At 38.7% G+C, this 19,877-nt stretch overlaps 1 protein-coding gene across 1 annotated transcript in view; it reads right to left on the bottom strand.

Moving 5' to 3' along the window:
- Positions 1–19,877, bottom strand: part of ANKFN1 (ankyrin repeat and fibronectin type III domain containing 1) — a 62,257-nt gene that overhangs the window by 9,756 nt on the left and 32,624 nt on the right. Inside the window, exons 7-14 of the mRNA XM_040585357.1 lie at positions 18,976–19,083; positions 12,329–12,428; positions 11,023–11,155; positions 10,302–10,418; positions 6,355–6,570; positions 4,036–4,202; positions 2,455–2,605; positions 489–657 (exon numbers count right to left, since the gene is read on the bottom strand). Of these exons, the coding sequence (XP_040441291.1) occupies positions 489–657; positions 2,455–2,605; positions 4,036–4,202; positions 6,355–6,570; positions 10,302–10,418; positions 11,023–11,155; positions 12,329–12,428; positions 18,976–19,083 (1,161 nt within the window). The remainder of the gene's footprint in view (positions 1–488; positions 658–2,454; positions 2,606–4,035; positions 4,203–6,354; positions 6,571–10,301; positions 10,419–11,022; positions 11,156–12,328; positions 12,429–18,975; positions 19,084–19,877) is intronic.

The raw sequence follows: 19,877 nt of genomic DNA, 5'->3' as shown, positions 1-19,877 counted from the left end.
CCTCATTGTGGGAAACTCCACTCAGACCTTTCACTAAATTGTGAGGGCAGTCAGACCTTGCAGACCATCTGCAATAAGGAACTGTAAAAATTATTCTCTACAAAACTAGTGATTATTCTTGTGACAATTTAGAGGGATTTTTTTTCTTTTTTTTTGCATCTCCTTTCACGCTCCAGCCTTGCTATGTTGTGTGTAATTTTTGGTTCTGTTTTTTAAAGAACATCATCTTCCAAATAAGCTTATAGACACATACTGGATAACTGTGGGCTTTGGTCTACGCTTTGCATTTCAATAACGATGGCTACAGTATATGCTTTAACCGCTCTGCTCCCTCTATAACTTGTACACAGTTATAGGTAGTGTTGTTGCCAAAGCCATCGTGTGATTTATTGACTCTCCACTGGGACAAGGGGGAAAACAGATACAACTTTGTGATTTTATTATAAGGAGACTGGGTTAATATTTCTAGGTGAAGCAAGCTACTATACCGAGTTCAAACATCTGAAGAGGGAGGTTAAGAAATCCTGAGTGTGGGGTGTAAGGATTATTCTGTCCTGGGGCAGTGCAGACGTCGTCTGAGGCGGGGAGCAGGAGAAGAAAGGAGACATTGTGACCCAGTTCCAACACCTCCTGTGTATACAGACGGAAGTGCTTAGCCTGTAGAGGGACACGCGCGGGGGAAGAAATAGGAGAGAATTACAACATGGCACTTATATAAACAACACCCCAAATGATATAAAACATTAAAGAAAATTTGCACAACATCAAGCTTGGAATTTTTATAAAACATAAATATTTGGGGGGGGGGGGAGCGCTAAATGTGGGTTCATGTCACTACATAAAATAAAGATTTAAAGCTGCAATGTTCCACATTAAAACAACACACACAGGCACAACCCCCCTGAAAACAACATTTATGTTTCTTATTAGGCAGAAAATGATCACATGCCATGTGCTTTTCAAGATTATGATTGCATAATTATGTGAAAACATGAAAATGGATTCAATTAAAAACCTTTAAGATTCAATTTAGGGTTGGTTAAGAGAAATATGCAGCTCTCCCTCAACACAGCACTGAAAAGGTTTAACAAGTGCTGCAGCACGAGAAAATGGCACACACAGGAGTTGGCCTGAGGCTGCCGTAGAGCTGCTGTGTGCAGCGCTGCATTTTGCCCCGGGTATGCACCGGTGTCACTGTCCATGATATGGTTTACCACAAAAATAATAAAAATACTTAAATAAATCTGTTGAATTAAAAATTCAATTCATTAACATAGAAGTTTAGTCCTGAGTCATCAAAACATTTACAACTATGTTAACTGCAAGGTCATGTTTATGTCTCTCTCTCATGCACAATAGATGAGCTTAAATGCTTGGCTGAACTGCAGCCTAAGGAACATATTGCACATTGAAATATTTTAGTCCCTAGCTCAAAAGAAAAAAAAAAAAAAGGCACAAAAGCTATAACCTCCAAACCTCCAAGAAAATACACCAGCACAGAGACCTGTACAGAGCCCTATTGAATTACAGTGACTGACCACAAAGCAGCACGCCATCTGTCTTAATTTTGGATCTACTTGAGATTTACTTGGCTCTTCACAGGCTAGACGGTGCAGCACTGATGGATTCCTTTTTAAAAGCAAAACCTAAACCTTTCAAAATCAAGAAATGTAGAACCAGATTAATTTATTTTAAGGCCACATCTTTCTAGCTGCACAAATGGACCTTGAACTGAATATAAAGATTACTTACTTCTACTTCAAGCCCTCTTTACTCTTGTAGACAAAAATAAAATGGGATTCATGTAAACAATAAACAAACTCCTTAGCTTATTTCTTCATGGATCCTTCGCATCATAGATTATCCTCCCTGACTTTATTTATTCACATAGGCATTTCTTGTACCTAAATGTAAAGCCAGAAGCCAGATACCTCTCCTCACCCACAGCAATCTGGAGGTCTGGAACTATGTGTTTTAAAAGTGCTGTGTTTATCTGTGTGTAAAAGAATAGCAAAACACTGTGCCTTCGGCAGGGCTTCCATACATCCTCACTATTACCTCCAAATGGACAGTCAGTTGCCCTGCTTGCCTGGAAAAATACCTATTTTTCTTTGCCAGCTGGGTAAAGGTGCTCGCAACTACTAGTTTCATTCAAAAGTGCTTATTTGCACCTGCCTGAGGTTGCACAAATATGCTAGCAGATGCAGAAATAGGAACTCACTGAAAATTTGTGTCTTAATACTTGTATGTTCACATATGCAGGAAAATACGTGTCTTATTGAAGATGTTCCCTGCATGCACACTTAGGATAATGGAATACAAAACTTCTCTGCTGTTCTTTTCTTGTAGCCATAACATTTAATACCTACTTGCAAGTTACACAGTTTGTAGCTTTTAGTTGTGTTCTTAAGAATCAGTTTTTAAAAAGGTGATAAATACCATAAAGGAAAATACCTGATGCAGAGGTAGATTGATCTGTTTAAGGAGAGCTTTCACTGCCATCTGGAGCTCATACAAGAACAATTGAGTAGGGCAGTCTGAAGTATGATCCATACTTTCCACAGATTCTGAGCCAGAAAGTGTTTGGATCCATTCCCACTCATCTCTGTATGTTGAGTCAAGTTAAAATTAGAAATATAACAAAAGTTCAATGCACAAGCAGGAATTCAGTGTATGTGCATTTGGGATCTGTTGATAGTTTAATCCTCATACAGCAAAACATTCTAAACTTGTGCAATCCTGATTGTTTATGGTTAAAAATCTGACTTGAAAAGTTTAATTTTTCTAGCACATGTACATCAGGCTGAACATTCCTTGCAAACCTCTGAAAGTCCAACTACCTTTGACATATTTCACTAAGGCTTCACACTCCGGTTTTCTTTTTTGCATACTTCATTCCTTATCTACCATGTTATTTTAAAAAAACATGCATTGGAAATCCCAACAGTGACAATTAGCAGGAAGTTTAATTTCTGTGACAGACTCTCTTGAACTCACGGGAGCCAAAGAACTTCCTGGTTTGCTCGAAATATATCCATTTTAGACCAGATAAACATGGGAATCATCTTTCTGGATCAAATCCTTAATTCACCCTGTCCAGTATTCAGTCTTGAAAAGCAGCCAGCACCAAACATTCAAGACAAAAAATATTACAGGAAACCCCACTACAAGATGAGTAATAGATGTGGTACAATTTGCTCCTAAATAAAGATCTGATCTTAAACTTCAAGGATCAGAGATTGTTATAAACTCTGAAGCATTAGGCTTTATATTTCTTCCAAATTTTTTGTTAGCTTTAACTACTGCATTCTGGATATCCTTATTATCCATATAGTTATCCAGTACCTTTCTCCTCATGCAAAATTATCAGCTGGTTGCTGAAATGATGTGGGATTAAAAAGCTCCAGAAAAAAGCCAGTAAAATGCATCGCCCGCTGGGCAAGGACTAGGCAGCACAAAGAAGTGCACTTGCCCAATAGACAAGGGAAGCAATGGCCAAGGGGGAGAACGGCTTTGCCAGAGCACAGCAGTTCAAGGGCTGATAGCATTTGTCTGAATATGTCTTTTCAGTTGCTGCATGTTTGCTGTGGATTAGAGTGAGAAACCAGATATTACACAAGGGCATACACAGAAAGATCACCAACACCGCATGGTCAGTGAAAATCAGTAGAAAGGGTGACATTTAATTCACTGGAGGCTGAATCAGGGCTTCAGGCTGTGATCTTCCTAACAGAAACATGAAGATCATCACCACTGTGCAGAATCTGAGTGACTACAGGACACTGTCCTTGGAAGCCAGAGGGCTCGTATGTGCGTGTTCTGGACAGCCCTTCAGACTGCTGGGTGCACGCAGGGTGCCTGTTTGGTTCAGTGCTGATCTCTGTGATGCTACGCACCTGAGCCAAACTTTGCTGGCACCTATCATTTTGCAATGGCAGAATTGCCTTAGTGTTTAGATTTGATCGGTTGTTTCAAACTTAAAGCAAATGTTCTCTTCCTACATATGTGTGTGTAAGTATGCATATATTCACTTACTTGGAGACATTGCTGTTGTCTCGGATTTTAACATGACACAGGACGTTAGGCAACTTCTGCAACACAAGCACTTTGATTTGATCCACGGAACTGCAGAGTTTAAGGTAACCCAGATACAAGCCGGGAGGGAGGCGTTGCTGACTTCGTTTGTGATAGGAAAGTATGTCCTGTTTTAAGAGAAACAGTCCTACATAAAAATCTTATTTTTTTTCTCCACATAAGTGGAAGAGTTTGGGATCAAAAAGCAACAAATGTTTTTATAGCTGTCTTTTTGTTTCAACAGTGTTCCCAATTCACAAATCATTTAAGCACATGCTTGAAGGTATAAATAATCTCTGGTAGTTTGGATGCACTTGGACAAGTTTTTACTTAAAGCCATACACAGGTTCCCTCCACGTCATGCAGGAATTGGGCCTAAACCCCTGAGGTTTCAATCTTCTACAACTGTAGTATTTAAACTAGCTTAAATAACACCCACTTCTGCGATCCTGTCTGATCATTTCAGCAGGGAGCTGGGTCACAGAACTGATTCAGCTGAAAAACAACTCAGGAAAAAGCGCAGTCATTTTTCAGCCAGAGCAGTTCCCTAGTTTGCGTTTGGTACACAGCTACACCGATGGAGCAGAGCAGCACTGGGAAAAAACTGTCACCTGGGGAAGGTGGGAGAGAGGGGCTGCATAAGCCAGTACTGTCACCAAAGAAATCCCTGTGGAGTCCCAGCCTACATCTCTCAAAAACTGTTTCTGTATCACCTGCTGTCAACAGGAAGAGTATGAGTATGAGTGTGAGCTCTATGAGTATGGAGGTTGCTGGTTTGCAGAATTTAATTAAAGGCTATGTTTTCTGAACAGATGTATTTATCAACAAATAGAGCTTACAAGGAATTAATAACGATGGTGTATTTGCAGAAGCCAGGAGACATTTTTAAGGCTGTGTATAGCAGTCCCCCAAAGCTACCCTAAAAATGATGTCCGCTGCCATCCTGAGAAATGTGTGCTTCTGCAGTGGGTGAGGATTAAGACACCTGGCCTCATGCCTTTACTCTTGGAACCATCAAATTATCTGCCAGTGCTATGCTTGGCTCTGACCAATGCAATTAGACCCTCATTTTCACAAGCACTTCATGAACAAAATACCCATTCGATGATTAAACAAGTAATAGAAGAAAGGGTGGGCATTAGATAGGAATGTGTAAACCATTAGGGGAACATTTTTTCCACTAGGATCTCTGTGGAAATCTGATCAGGCCTGCATTTTGGGTTTCCTAATATAAAACTTTTGCCCAGATTGACATTTTTCTACACCTTTAACACATTTTAATACATTAAATCTAACATAGATCAGGTAAGTTTTATTGTCTTTTGGAAATTTTTTAACGTTTCTAAAACCTGGTAATGTGTATTTTGATTGCCTGTCAGTTTCCGGTACAAAAAGCACAGTCTCTGCCCAGGAAAGTGCCTTTAATTCAAAAATTAACCATAGCAGTCATCATCTAGTTGAGGGTGCTAAAGAAGGGACGAAGACAATGGCTTGTCTTCTAGTATTTTGGGTAACTGTGCAACTGAGTTTTAGAGAGATTGGCTCCTGACATTTTGTGAGGAATCGGTTGCTGTTACCTACAGAGGACATGTGTTAATCTTTATGTGAGCTATCTATTCTTAACTTGAGGTCACAGATACCTTGATTCTTGCAGGGCTGAAAACCCACACTTCTCAAAGATGTTAACTGAACTGACTATGCAAAACAACTTCTAAGATCGATCCTTACCTTGGTATTTTTCTAACTGTGAAGCCCAGGGCCATATTATGCAGAAATTAAAGGAGGCTTACGGGCAGTAAAGAATTCTTTAGCAACTATACCAGGCTCCAAGGAACCTCACAGAACAAGTTTATTAAGTAGAACAGTAAGGTTTTAAACCTAGATTTAATGTTCAAGGTTGGATGGAAAAATCTTATGGAGTGTAGAAATTGTAAGTGTCTGTATAGGTGCTTAAGAACATCCCACAGAATTTTAAAGGGTTTTATATCCCTTGCTACAGAATTCTACAGCATGATTTCCCGAAACTGATAGAAACTACTATTCTCTGCTAGGTCTTTGAAGTAATTTCTTTAGAATCTCATGGATATTTTACATATTAAGGATCTGATCCCAGACCCACTGGAAGTAATATAAGTCTTCGCTTTCAATGGGAGCCTTGCCATTAATTTTATTGGGCACTGGATTAAGGCCTAAAATTCTACAAGACTCTTCCAAAAATCAGGGCTCTGGCACAGGCTTTACAAAAGCAAATAACATACAGTAAGAGAAGTAAAGCGCTACCTGGATTGTTATAAGCAAGATGTCTAATGCTGTTGGCTCCTCTGGAGTTGAGAGGGATTTCCTCTGGCTTTGTAGTTTGGATACCTGCATCCATTTGCCATTAAAAAATGAATAAAGACTCTCCACTTCTCTTATAGTAACTATCAGCATATTGCCGTGTCGATCCTTGATTGGCTCATAAAAAACTCTGCCTAAGTTGTGAGTTCCCAGCAAATTCTAGAAAAAATGCAAATCGTAAAATGACAGTTATTCATCACATATCAGGAGAGTGGTATTTTTTGAAATTTTGTGCTCACTGACATCAGTTCTATTGACTTTAAAAAAAAACCCTAGACACATAATGTTTCTCAAACCCTTCCCCTACAGTCATATCATTCAGTTACAGAAGGAAAAGTTTTTCCCCAGGTTGTGTTTGTGGGTTGAATTGTGGATCCTCCGATGTATTTGGTCCAGCAGTATTTAGTCCAACTTTTAATGGAGAACATCAGAAAGACTTACGACCCAAAGCCTTTGTTGAAGGCAACACTGCAAAGTAATTCACTTGTTTTGACAGAACTTCCTATTTTTGCCCAGTAATGTAAAGATAAAGGATGCAATTTTCAAAAGCACTCAGTGTTGGTCTAGTGGATATTCCTTTGCTATCTATGAAGCCCTTCTGATGTGAATTTACTGAAGAGCTAGGTGCTTATCTTAACCTCCCTGTAACCAAATGTCAGAGATGATACAAAATTATTCCTCTACCAAATTATTCATAATGGACACTTCAAATATTTTCTGTTAGGGTCATTAACTATAATATCCATTTTCTGTTCTGTTTTTAAAATTATTCAGATCATTTTCAGCAACAAAAGAGGCCCTCATATCTGTGGTGAATGCAAATAATTCTATAGCTAAATTGTGGTGTGTTTGTGAAGGAACACAGAAGAATTTGAAGAGACACGAACCCTGTTTCTTTTACTTCAGATACCAAGAATGTGCTAGACAAAACTGGCAGAAACTAACAAACTACCAGGGCAAAGCTCTCCAGGAAAATATGTGAGGATTAAAGAAAAGTAATTTTAAAAGACTCCACATAAAATACATATTTTGGTCAAAATCCCTTTCCTTACACAGTAAGGCATCTGCTTATAGGTGCAAACACACTCAATCCAGTGACCAGCCACTGAAGAGATTCCCAGATGTCTTAAAGAAAAATGCCTAACATTTAAAATATGCTCATTACTTTGTGACTTTTCAAGAGATCTACAGTAAGCTGGATAGAGATGGGGGTAGTTTAGAATGCAAACTTGAATTCACAGTGTAGCACATTGTATGTTTGGGGAAGTGCCGTACATTAACTTAATGACACTGTAAATGGATAAATTATCCTGAAATGATTTATCTGTACTTAGCAGGCAATATTTACTTATAAACTGTATTATTAAATTGTTTATAAACTCTAGGTAGTCAGCACAGTGACTGCCCTTTATGTGGCATAACTTTGCTCTATTTCAGCTTTATGCATCCCTCTCCAGGGGATACTGCTGATGTCTGTATAACACCTTCCCTCTTCTTTTTTTTAACTGTTCTGCCTTCTGAGGTTAGCCTCCATCACTGCTTAACACTGCGTGTCTTGAGTATACACTTTGTGTCAATCCGTGTATCCACAGGTGGGACAAATCATTGCAGGTAGGTATTAGCCATCTAGTTGTCATATTAATCACTGCAACATAGGAATGTGCCTAGATTAAAACAGTTTTTACTGTCACTGACTGTATAGTCTGAATGGCATTCTAGCATAGAGAACGTGGGTACCTACTACTATGAATATGTGACTAATTCTTATACTAAAAACATTTTGTGTCTGCTTAGTTTGGCACCCCATCACTTGTGTTTTGTTTGCTTTAGTTGTGTAGTGGTAAAAACAGGCAAAATTACAGTCCCTGTTGTCTCTAAATCTACTGATCTAGCCCCTTAGCAGCTGTGTTGTCACTGGTCTTTTCCATTCTGTCCTAAATTCCTGCAGAGCCAGTCTATTAACTGCCTCAATAAAATGCATTCAACCGTATAAACTTTATTGAGATCCTTCCATTGGTGGATCCCATTAGGCCACACACCGTTGGAGGCTGGCAGATCGGTGACAATCCCTGTGTTTGTCAGGGGACCAAGAGAACAGAACAAATGTTAAGGACAATAAATTTGCCAGAAATTCAACAGAGCAATATACCACATGGACACATTTCCTATATCTCTGTGCTTCAAGCTCTGCTCTTAACATCTCCAGCAGCAAATAATACACACAGTGTACTAGGAGTCTTGTTTATCTCGAAATGCAGTCCGTGCATACTGGCAGTGCACAGAGGGAGTGAAACTGAACTAACCAAAGGAATACGTGCTACCTAAGCTGAGCTAACCACACCGGAGGGACCATTCAGCAGGTATAGTTAAAACTTGCTCTGGTGACAGCTCAAAGGACTGACAAGCAGCTGCTGCTTAGCACAGGTGGTCCTCCAATAAAGGTATAGCAGACGGGCATTCCATATATTTCGGGATACTTCGGGGAAATCAGTCAAGACAGGTGGTTGCCCAGGAAGGCTACTCTCCTGTACAGCATGCTTTGCCAAAAGATGTAAAACAAACCCCACATGGATACTCTTAATAATGGTCACAAAGTATCTGGCTCTCATAGCTGCTATAAAACCTAGCTTATTGCATGGCCTGGCAATAACAAGAGGGATGGCTATATGGCTAAGACATGAGCCAAGCCATATGAAGGCCTTCATTAATTCCATGACCGTACCATAGAATTTTCTGGGAAGCTTTAGTGACTTCATTCAAACAAAAGGTAGGAGAAAGTGAGGCCTGGATATACTTTTTCTGTAAGAATCATGCACACATCTTTTTGAAAATGCATTTTGCCACAAAAGTAAATATTTTATAGAAGCGTCTGCCTTCCAGCTAGAGAATTCATGTTATCATGAAACCCATCCTTCAAAAGCTTTACAACAAATGCCAGAATGTTCTGCCGGAGAAAGTTTAATCACTGTTTGCATAACAAATAGTGGACTGAGACAGAGGTTTAATTGACCTGTTCAGTACCGCTCGGGTTGTATCTGTAGCACAGGTTGGAATGGAACTGTCCTGAGAGTCACGGCTATGCCTTAACAATGTGCTATGAATAGTGCATGTAGCGCTGCTGTCCTTACCCACTGTGCTGAGGCATCAGCACAAGATCTGTGCGCCACTTAATCTCTCTTAATCTCTGTTTTTATAGGTCGAAATAGTTCTCTGCACAAAGGTACATTTCACCTTAAAAATTTTGGTGGTTCAATTAAGAAATTAATGAAAGATCCGTTCTTATTCCTCCACTGACAATCCACAACACCATAGCTATCCTGCTAGTCAAACAGTGTAGTTCTGCCCTAGAAGCTGTACTTGAGCCCTTTGTAAGCCATGGGTGAATCAAGAGTATTATTTTGGCAACTTCAGCAGCCTACTTGTCCTTCCTGTTGGGGACAGAAGCTATCTATTGCTGCAGCTTCCCATATAGCACAAGGGGGTGCTAAATCTTCCCCATAGTTTAAATATTTCATTAATATATTAATAATTAATAATGAATAGGCCTTCTAAGAGGCTTTTGAGTAGCAAATATTAGCATTATAACTCTTAAATTCCCAATCTGCAAACCCACGGGCTTATCTGTGGTCATTATTTACTGGTTCATATCTGTGTTTCTTCATCTGCCACTATTGTTTCTTTCCTTTCCTTTTCCTACTCTTTACTTTTAATGTAACTCCTTCCTTCCAGCTGGCAAGGGAGGCTCAGTGGCTCATTTCATTGTAGATGATAACGCTGCTCCGAAGAACAGGCCAGTGGGGAGTGGGGAACCATAGGACAGCTGGCAGTACTATCCCTTAGCAATCAGGAAATCACTAAGTTGATAGCTAGAAATATGCAACGCAACCAACCTGGAGCTGTGCTGCGGCTGAAAGCATCTTTTGCCTGGCTTGAAGTGCTGTTGATGAGGACACAGATATAGACATATTCTGCCTTAGCCATCTAATATCGTCCCACATGCAAGACAACTGCAAAAAGATAACCAGTTCAGTCAGTTTTTGTTCTCAGCATTTACAAAAGCAGAAATGAAACTAAAAGCATTTTGGACTTGGAAAAATCAGTAGATACTGCTCATTCTGAATTTCTGCGGATGGCGATAGCCTAAATAAACATGAAACAGATCTTGAGTGAGACACAGAAGTTGTTCTGTAAACGTCATGCACCTGTTTCAATCGCTTTTGGGACTATTGCGTGAAATTGATTTACTGTTCTTTGGGGTGTAAAAAAAAGTGTGAAGATATCTTGAATGATGGCATAACCACAATACCAACTTTAAAATTTCTAGTTATTTCTTTAGGCTTTTGCTCTTAAATGTTCATAAAACCTTTATTTACCCAAGTAGTAATCACTTATGTAGGATCATACTTAAAAAAATTAATTGTGCCACTGTCAGTGACTCAGTCAGAATTTAACCCATATAAATGGTTTGTGAAAACTGCATTTTAACATGAGTGAATGGTAAAGCACTTCATCATTTAGCTTTGTAATAACATTGTTTCGTGCATTCAGAATCATGAAGGCCTATGCATTGCTAGCAATACCTAGAAGCATATTTAATCAGGCTGCCGTTACCTTTGTGAACCACAGGAAATCCTGCATAACTGAACTGCTGTGAGAGTCATCAATTTCCACAATTGGGATTTGATCTTCATTGGTTACTAATAAATTGTCTTTGTAAAAAAATATAACAGATAAGTAGAGTCCCCTAAAGAAAGAAGGAAACATTGTCAAACACCTTTCATGTCTGTTCACATCCATGCTCAATTTTAGTCAGAGAATTGTAGATGTTAAGTTCTGAGGAGACAAATCAAATCATCTGGTCTTAACTTCTGTGTTATACGGATCATGCAACTACAGTCAGTGAATTCTGAAAAATATTTGGGAAGCTTATCACTTTAGATGATGGGAGACTACAGGAATCTAAGAAATTACAAATCAGTGCAAGCCACTGACATCAGTTCTAGTAAGAATTTTGCCAGAGTAAACGGTATACAATGGAGGCTTTATGTCCTTTAGAAATCAGAAGTTTTACTGAAACTTTTTGTCATTAAACGAGGGCTTAATTCTGCCCTCTTTACTTCAGAGTAAATCTGAAGCAACTCAGTTGAAATCAGGTGGGTTATTTTGGATTTACATTAGTGTAACTGAGTGTAATTTGGCCAGCATATCTGCACAACTGTTTATAGAGATCATTCCTTTCAATATTTACCCTTGCAATTAGTTACATACGTTAAGTAGCTGCCTTAGGGAATTTAAAGACTCTGGAGAGCTCTTCTGAAAGAATCAAACTCTTACCAAAATACAAAGAAGAAAAAGCAAACTGAACACTCCTGGCAATGAAAGAAGAAATAATACAGCATAAGCAACTTCCATTTGCTTAAACAAATTATCAGGGCTGAGGGTTATTTGAATCACACTGGGTTGCCAACCTAGCCAAAGATGTTAGAGTATTCTGGAAGTGTTGCTTGTTGCCAGTGGGCTATTAAAACATGTTATCTGAGCTCTGCATTTTATGTTATGAATGAAATACACACCATAGTTTCATTACTAAGCAGCAGCAGAGGCAGTACTTCCAAAATACTTCAGTAATTGCACTTTGTGTTGGCACAGAATTTTTCACTCTGTTATAATTTGAATCCATTTCCAACAGTAACAATGAAAAGATTCTGTTGATTTCAGTAGGAACTTGAGCATTATTTTCCTATCAGCTGCACCAGTCTTACATGTATGTGATTTGATCAGGTTCGTTCTTATTGATTGCTCTTTCATTGGTAGTGGAACTTTCACATATATTTCTAAGGTGCTTTTCCCTATTCTGTAAGATCAACAACTGCTGGCTAAAACTCAGAATGTTTGGGACGTAAAATGAATGACAAACCGTTTCAGAGTCTTCACAAACTTGTTCGATGAATGGAAAAGGTGCTTCAGGCTTCTGGAAACGGATTGCTTGCGACCAGCATTCTGTAATTTAGAACTTTCTAAAATAGAAAAGAAAAAGCAAACCAAACCCAGCACTTAAATTTGAGTTCATATCTCATAAAGAATCTTTGTCTCTTGAACCACAATACTACATTTCAGGCCGTGCCCATATGTTCCTTTCAAAAGACCACATTTAGAAACATGTTCACATACAACCTTTTGCTTGTATTTTTATTATCTTAGTGATCTGCAACAGCAATTTCCTTATGTGCAGCAAATTCAGAGTTGGTAAAAATGTTTTGCTCCTAGACAACGTATAGCTTGAACCAATACTATGTACTCTTAATGTTCAGAATGGTTATGAATTTTGCAAGTGGTCTCAAAAATCAAAGAAGCGATTTGAGCCATCAGTCAACATTTTAGGGCGCTGTAATTCCTCAGTTTCTATCCATATATAGCTTAAGTTTCCAAGAACTCAGTAATTGGTGCCCTGCCAATGACTAACATCACAATATCACCAGTCTAGACCAAGTAAGCTTTAAGGAAACAACTAAATTGACCCTCATCTTTCTCTGTATCACATTAAACACATGTGCTTTTGTTTGTTTTTTTACCTCATCACAACTTCCACTCACCTGTATTGCTTCAGAGCTTTCACAGTCACATTTGCTCCCTAGTACTGGATTCCAAGGAAGAGGTGTTTAACTCATTTGTTCACTTCACATCAAAGCTGAGACCTGCTGTGTGCCCACAAGGATCTCTGGACCAGCTCTCTCAACAGAAGAATTTTATAAATTCAAATATTTGCCCAATATTCTACAATAGGTGGTTACATTTTTATACATGGTATTATTTTTAACTTTCATGAATTTGACATAATGGCTTTCCTTCTCTCATGCATTCCCTGACTTCTCTTGTAAGCCCAAGAAAAACCTTCCAGTGGGAACTGCACCTCACAAGCTCTGTGAAACAGCTGTGTCCAGCTGTATACCTGTAAATGGATTTTAGAGGGTATGCCAATAGATGGCAGTCAGGAACATGAAGGATTTAATGATGTATAATATATTGCCCATTGTTGTCCACATATGGCATTTAAAAGGAACCGTTCGGGATTTTTTTGCATTGTCTTTAGTGATATCCCTCCCATTTAATAGTATTGTAAGAGAAACAGCAGAAAAATTTAATTTACAAAATGGATTAATTCTTCAGATATTTACTGTGATCTGAAAAGAAAGAGAAAAAGAAAAATGTAACTGTGAAACTACATCTCAGTTTTCCAGGATCTGACTGTTTATTTGGATGAAGCATGGATACCCATCCAGACTGAAATATGACACATTTTGAGGGATACCCTTCTCCAGTGGGGAAAAAATATGGCTCATGAAGAACTGTTTGCTGAAAGCTGCTGATCAGTCTGCTTAGGTGTTTCTGGAGTAACACAGTTCCCACTTACCTCCAATTCAGAATAGGAGGTGTCTGTCTGTGTCTCCCTAGTGAGTTCAAAGTTTGAACATTTAAAGAACAACTAAATTTGCTATTGTCAAAACCCCATCTGTAGAAGTGCTCAACATATTTTTAAATGATGAATAAATTCGCACCATAATTTGCACATTGAAAACCAGAGAAAGAAGACACATTGTTAGCAATAATTACCACTCTGCTGAACAGCAAGTACAAAGAGAACAAGGTTCTATTGGGGGTGAAATCATACAATTCAGATGTATGAGACTTATTAGATCATCAAATCCATTGTATTTCCAGTGCAAACTTGTTCCCCATGGCATAGTCTCTAACATACTGTTCAGTTTTGTTTCAATACTCATCCAAATCCACCACTGCTCCTTTGATGCAACTGATCTTTGTTTTCTTTTCCTTTTAAAAAAATTAATTTGTTTTTCTATCCACATCTCCTCAGATAATTTTTATTTTACTGTGAACTTTTTTCAGTCTATCATGGTAATGTAAACCAAATGCTGCATGAAAACTCCTGTCTTACTGTTTCCTTCTTCCGAGGTTAAGACCAATTTAGGAATATAAATTTCATTCTAATTCTGCAGTTTTTATTTTCTTCTATATTAAGGATGGAGGGAAAGAAGGAGGAAATTGCTGAAGGCAAAGCAACATAATTCTGTATAAAACACCCAGAGAATGCAGTATTAAAATAAGAGGGCACATTACAAGTGAAATATATGTTATTGGGCTATTCAGTGGTTTGGGTTTAGTCCACAGCTTTGCAGAAGCCAACAGCAAAAGAAATAATGTAAAACTAGATGGAGACTGTAAACTCTCCCGCATTGCTATTTGCTTTTGTTTTACAGTATAGTGTGTCTGGAAGCCAAAAAACATGGAGCTGAGATTAGAGGATAATTTGGATCTACAGGAAATGGAACTTTGTTATTTAATTAACTAATAAATAACATGGAGTAACCTGTATAGAAAAGTACCAGTAACAACAAAGTAAGTTTACGTTAATAAATGATACAGCAATAGAGCTGTGAGCTCTTTTAATAGGAGCTCAGGAGTGGCCAAGATTAGAGGGTTGCCAGTGATTAGATTTAGATCAGAAGTATTCAAACCTGGATTGAAACAGGCAATTAACTACCAAGGTATATTTACAAAATTAGCAGTTTTTCTCTTCTCAGGTAGGATATATAAATGTGTCTTTGCCATTCAGTTAAATACAACAAATACTTAAAAGCAACACAAGCTGGTTGTGGAAAAATTAGAATAAAGTTGCATACTCAGGCCACTAGTGTGCATCTGGGGTCTCTGCTCTAGAGGAATGTCTGCTATGCCATGCCATTTCTCTGAGGAGGAAGATCATCTGGAATTCTTTGTCCTATCACTAGACAAGCGGGTGCCTCTCCTCAAGTGGGGCAGATGTGGAGTAAATGGAATTACCTCAGTGCAAAATTCTCTGAGATCTTAACCCCAGAAATCAGACAGCCTGTGGAAAAGCCAAGTATCATTTAGGGTGACCCTGAATTAGGAAGCAAATTAGCACAAGATGAGCTAGATCCCAGTCCTGGTGGAGAGCATAAAATGGGGTTTAGAGTTTTCACGAATTGTGTAACCTTATAAAAATACATCAAATAGCTGGAAACTTCCAGACAAATTCAAACTCAATTTAAAGCCACACATTTTTAGCAGTGCAGACAACTGACACTGGGATAATGTGCATGGAGACATAATTCCACACAGAAGTTAAAGGCATAAGTAGTGGCCAGACACCTCAATAGCTTGAGACCATGATAGATTCTGTATTACCTCACCTCTAGGTGGGATTTCTTTCAAAATGAAAATTCTGTATCTCATGATGAAGCTATTTGCATGACAGTCATATTACTGGGTGACATATTTTGGATTACAAAGTCAGGCTCAACAGCTGAAGTTGTAGCTTCTTGAATTGCCCCTGAAATTCTCAGTCTATGGCTTGGTTCTCAAGCCTGCTTTTGTAGATTCTCACAAATAATTATAATCTAAACATTTTAAATACCCTGTGGAATCAGAGATCCTTCTCTTTGTTAAATGCAATAAAACTAGGTGCTCTGCTTGTGAATCAAATTACAATTAGAACATCTTTATTTCACCTCTGACTTGCCTAGTAAAACACATTTCAACGAAATTTCAGAAAGAAAATGTCTGGTAAGTATTTTACTGAAGAGTTGGGTTCCTTTCTTAACGAAGCATTACACAATTACTTAATCCACTCAGAGTTGTTTAGAAAGAATGATCTACAAGAAAAAAATGCTTAAAAAATACATTTGAAGTGTTGCCAGGACATACAACTGTAGTAACTCAGTTATGATAGTCTGTAGCATGGTATTATGAAGACAAATGGATGACTGTTGTTTGTAATCATCAGGGTTTTCCAGAAGATTAAACATATGAAAGCAAAGCTTCCTAAGTAATTCCCGAGATTTCATCATATCACAGAGCAGGTTCAAAAGTAACAGCTGATCTAATTCCAAAAGCTCTTAAACTCACTGTACATTCCAATGTATTCTTCCTGGTATTTTTGTAAGCTTGTTTTCTTCAGCCCCTGCAATGCAAAGCATGGGGCAAAAGGCAGGCTGCAGTGCAAAGCCTGAATGAACAGACTTGGGCAAGAGATCTGCCTGGAATCTGGGCAATTTAAACCTCCCAGGTCATGCTGGAGCAGTAGCACATAGCTTTGCTCTTCTAGCTCCTCAGTATTCTGAGGCTTTTGCCTATGTTATCCAAGTAATCTCAGACCTTTTAGATCAATTACCCTCAGTTTTTTCCAACTCCCTTGCACTCATCCTCCACTCTCCTTTAGCCAGCCTGAGCAGCAAGAATGTGATACTCCGCAGAGAAGTCACTCCGTGAAAAGCCAAGGTGCCAGTACCCCAGGTTTGAGTCCTGTCTCTCTCTTCACCAGCTTTAATTCATGCAGAACTTGATTCTGCTCTCATTTATAAACCATGACAAATCAGTGGTTGTAAGCAGATTCAGGCATACTCTACAAACAATGTCCAGCTATTTACTGACACCTCTAAGACAAACAAGGAAAAGAGAGGGTACAGTATTAACATATAATCAAAGAAGAGTGTGGTAAAGAGAAGCATGGCAAAGAACAAATAAATGCCTGGGGAGGTCCTCAGCTTATGTATAACAGCATATCCATGCTGACTTCTGCCCGTGTTAGTCGAGTCATGCTAATTTACATTAATTAAGACTCTAGCTCAGGCCTCTGCATTATATGAAGTGAAAGCCATTATTTGGGCTTTTCAGTCATATACAGTAGCTTATCTCAGGTCCTTGATCAAACTCCTCAGCTTTCACTGAGGTTGATACCCTCAGATTTCACTGGCGTTCATAAATACCAGAATCAAATTTCAGAGTCAAACTGGTGTCATGATTCTTAGTTTTTCTGCAAACTCTTTGTCTTTTTTCTTACCAAATTACTGCAATACAAGGGATCGACATCAGTCATATATTTAAGGCAAATTCCAAAGGCTCTCCTATTATGTTACAGTCCCGTTTTATCCAGAACATTCTACTGTGTAATGCTAGCATTGCAAGCAATTATGAGATTTTTATTTGGTTGGAGGCAAGGGCGTTGCTCAAGCTGACTCCACAGTGTAGTACTGCCACATGTAAGCTCCTACATCCTCTTTCTGACATGCAAGAAAATGCTCTGAGCTAAACAGATTTTCTATATTGTTGTTATTTATTATTTAAGGAAAAGGAGTTAGGAAATCAACAACAGAGTTGTCTGTGCTTTGCTTTGAGACTGGGGTTAATTTCTGGAGCAGTGGAATTTTATAAGAACCAGGCACTGGTATCAGATTCTCAAAAGAAGGGATTTTCTGCATGTTGTTTATAACTGCTTCTGTTCTGGGCTGCTATGTCAGTAAAACAATTTATACTAAGAGTATTTTCAGATTTCCATCACTTATTCCCTGTTGACTAGGAAGGTGGCTCGAACCACCTGAGATAAGCACTAACTTCAGAAAGGAAAAACTACCATGGAAAAAAGACTTCTTTAATAGCATGAAAAAGCAATGTAAGAGAATCCATCAGCTGTATTTTCAGTAGTAAGACCACCTGCAAGTGATAATGCTTGTATGAATTTTAATTAGAGAAACAACATTTTCTTGCAGTATGTCCTTTTCCTTTCCCAGCAACATAGCTGAATGGTTTAAGTTGCTATGGTTACAATGGGTTGTGGCAGACTGTGGATCATTGTGATAGTGACATATTTGCACTTAAAGAACAAAGGCTGCATCTTTCCATTTCAGCCAAATGATTTTAGCCCAAAGTATTTCTATGATTTAAAATCAATTGATGCAGCTTGACATAACAGTCATACTAGGTGAAGAAAAATGAAAACTTCATGGTAGTTCAACTTCTCAGTTTAAAATAAGTTCCTTTGCAATGAAGCATTATTCCAGTTAGAAGTTTATTTTAAGAAAATAAATAGTACTTTTCAACAACCCGTATAGAACCGGAGTTTTTATATATGCTTTAAAAAGAATGCCAAGCTGTTGCCTTGGCTGTTGAGCTATTAAAGGCACAGTCTGTTTCTCATGAATGAAGAGCAGAGCTGGCTGAGATTTGAACTTTCTCCGAGTTTTGATCCATTCTATTTGAAAATGTAGCAATCTTATCTTTCCACTGCATTGTGCAAGTATTTTTCATTATAGATTGGCATCACATCCACTAGAGTACTTAGCGTCTTCCATTTGGAGGCAGCCAAGTCTCCTCTTTTGATCCAAAACAGTTGTTAACTCTCTAAAGTATTTCTTTATATGAAAAAATAAAAGAGAGATCCTTGGAACATTTTAGTGGAATCCTGTGTGAAACTAATTTGCAGGAAAAAACAAATCAATAGGTGTGTAGGGGCAGAGGGAGAAAGGGTGTGTCTGAGCTTGTGTGCATTCTAGCTTTCAGATGTTTTCATCCAACTAATTTCAAGGGTTAAGAGCAAGATAGTGCGCTAAAGTGATTCCAGATGGGTCAATATTAATATCTTTCTTTTCCTGATGAATGAGAAGGTATGACCTAGTTAGAAAACTGCTAAAATTACAGGCGCCACAGAGGCTTCAGCTGGTGCCCTACCACATAGATATTTATACTTACCTCTGCAATTATAATGCTGATGAGCTGCTCTAACCTGCTGAAGGAGACGTTCCAGGGCCTCAGTGTGTCCCCTGTGCCGAGGTTCTCTTCCACTGCAGTCTTTCCAGTCTATTTAACAAAGGAAATAAACAGAAATGAAACACAAAGGTGCAGAAGATTTTAAAATATTTTCTTGCCTCTGATACTTCTTGGCTTTAGAGGAGTTTTACATCTGGGCATGCAGGAAAAAATGGCAGTTGTTTTTAAATCTGCTGTTGCTACGTGTACAATAAGTTTCCTTTGCCTTGTGCCAGCTAGGTAATTAATCATAATAATTATAAACAAAGAGCTCACAATCAGCTCCTAGAAGCTCCTGTAGTGAGTGACTAGACAATGGCTATTTCTCTTCGGTGCATAAATGGTCTCTGTTACCACAGTGCCGGAGCTGCTCTCAGCCTGTACTGTACTGACACGCTCAGTACCTCACTAAGGTCACACTGCGGCTCCTTCTGCATTTTGTTGAGACACCAGGAGCCTAAACGGCTCTCTTACAGTTATAGCAAAAGCAATTGCAAAGCAGAGAACCAACAGCTTCCTACAGCTAGAGCTAGCTCTGTAGCCAGAGAAACATGCTCTGAGTAAAATCACTTCTGAAAATCTGCTCCCAGCAGAGGCCTGAACAAACGCTGGCAATTCTTGCCCTGGAGTCTACGCTCTGCTCAGCACTGCACTCGTGAGGCAAGAAGCTGCGGTTTCTGTCCCACATACCTTCAACCTACAAAAGACTGTTTTCACTCATTTGCTGCTAGCTACAATCTCAGTCTTGATCATAAAAACCAGACAATCTCATAACAAACAGGAGGATGAAAATGTGCGTATCAGAGAGGAGCTTTTAAATTCCAGACTTGACTATTTTCATACTT

Source organism: Falco naumanni, chromosome 1, assembly GCF_017639655.2.
Source record: "Falco naumanni isolate bFalNau1 chromosome 1, bFalNau1.pat, whole genome shotgun sequence".
Taxonomy (NCBI): domain Eukaryota; kingdom Metazoa; phylum Chordata; class Aves; order Falconiformes; family Falconidae; genus Falco; species Falco naumanni.
Note: the sequence above shows the minus strand (reverse complement) of the source record. Positions and strands in the feature narration are given on the sequence as shown.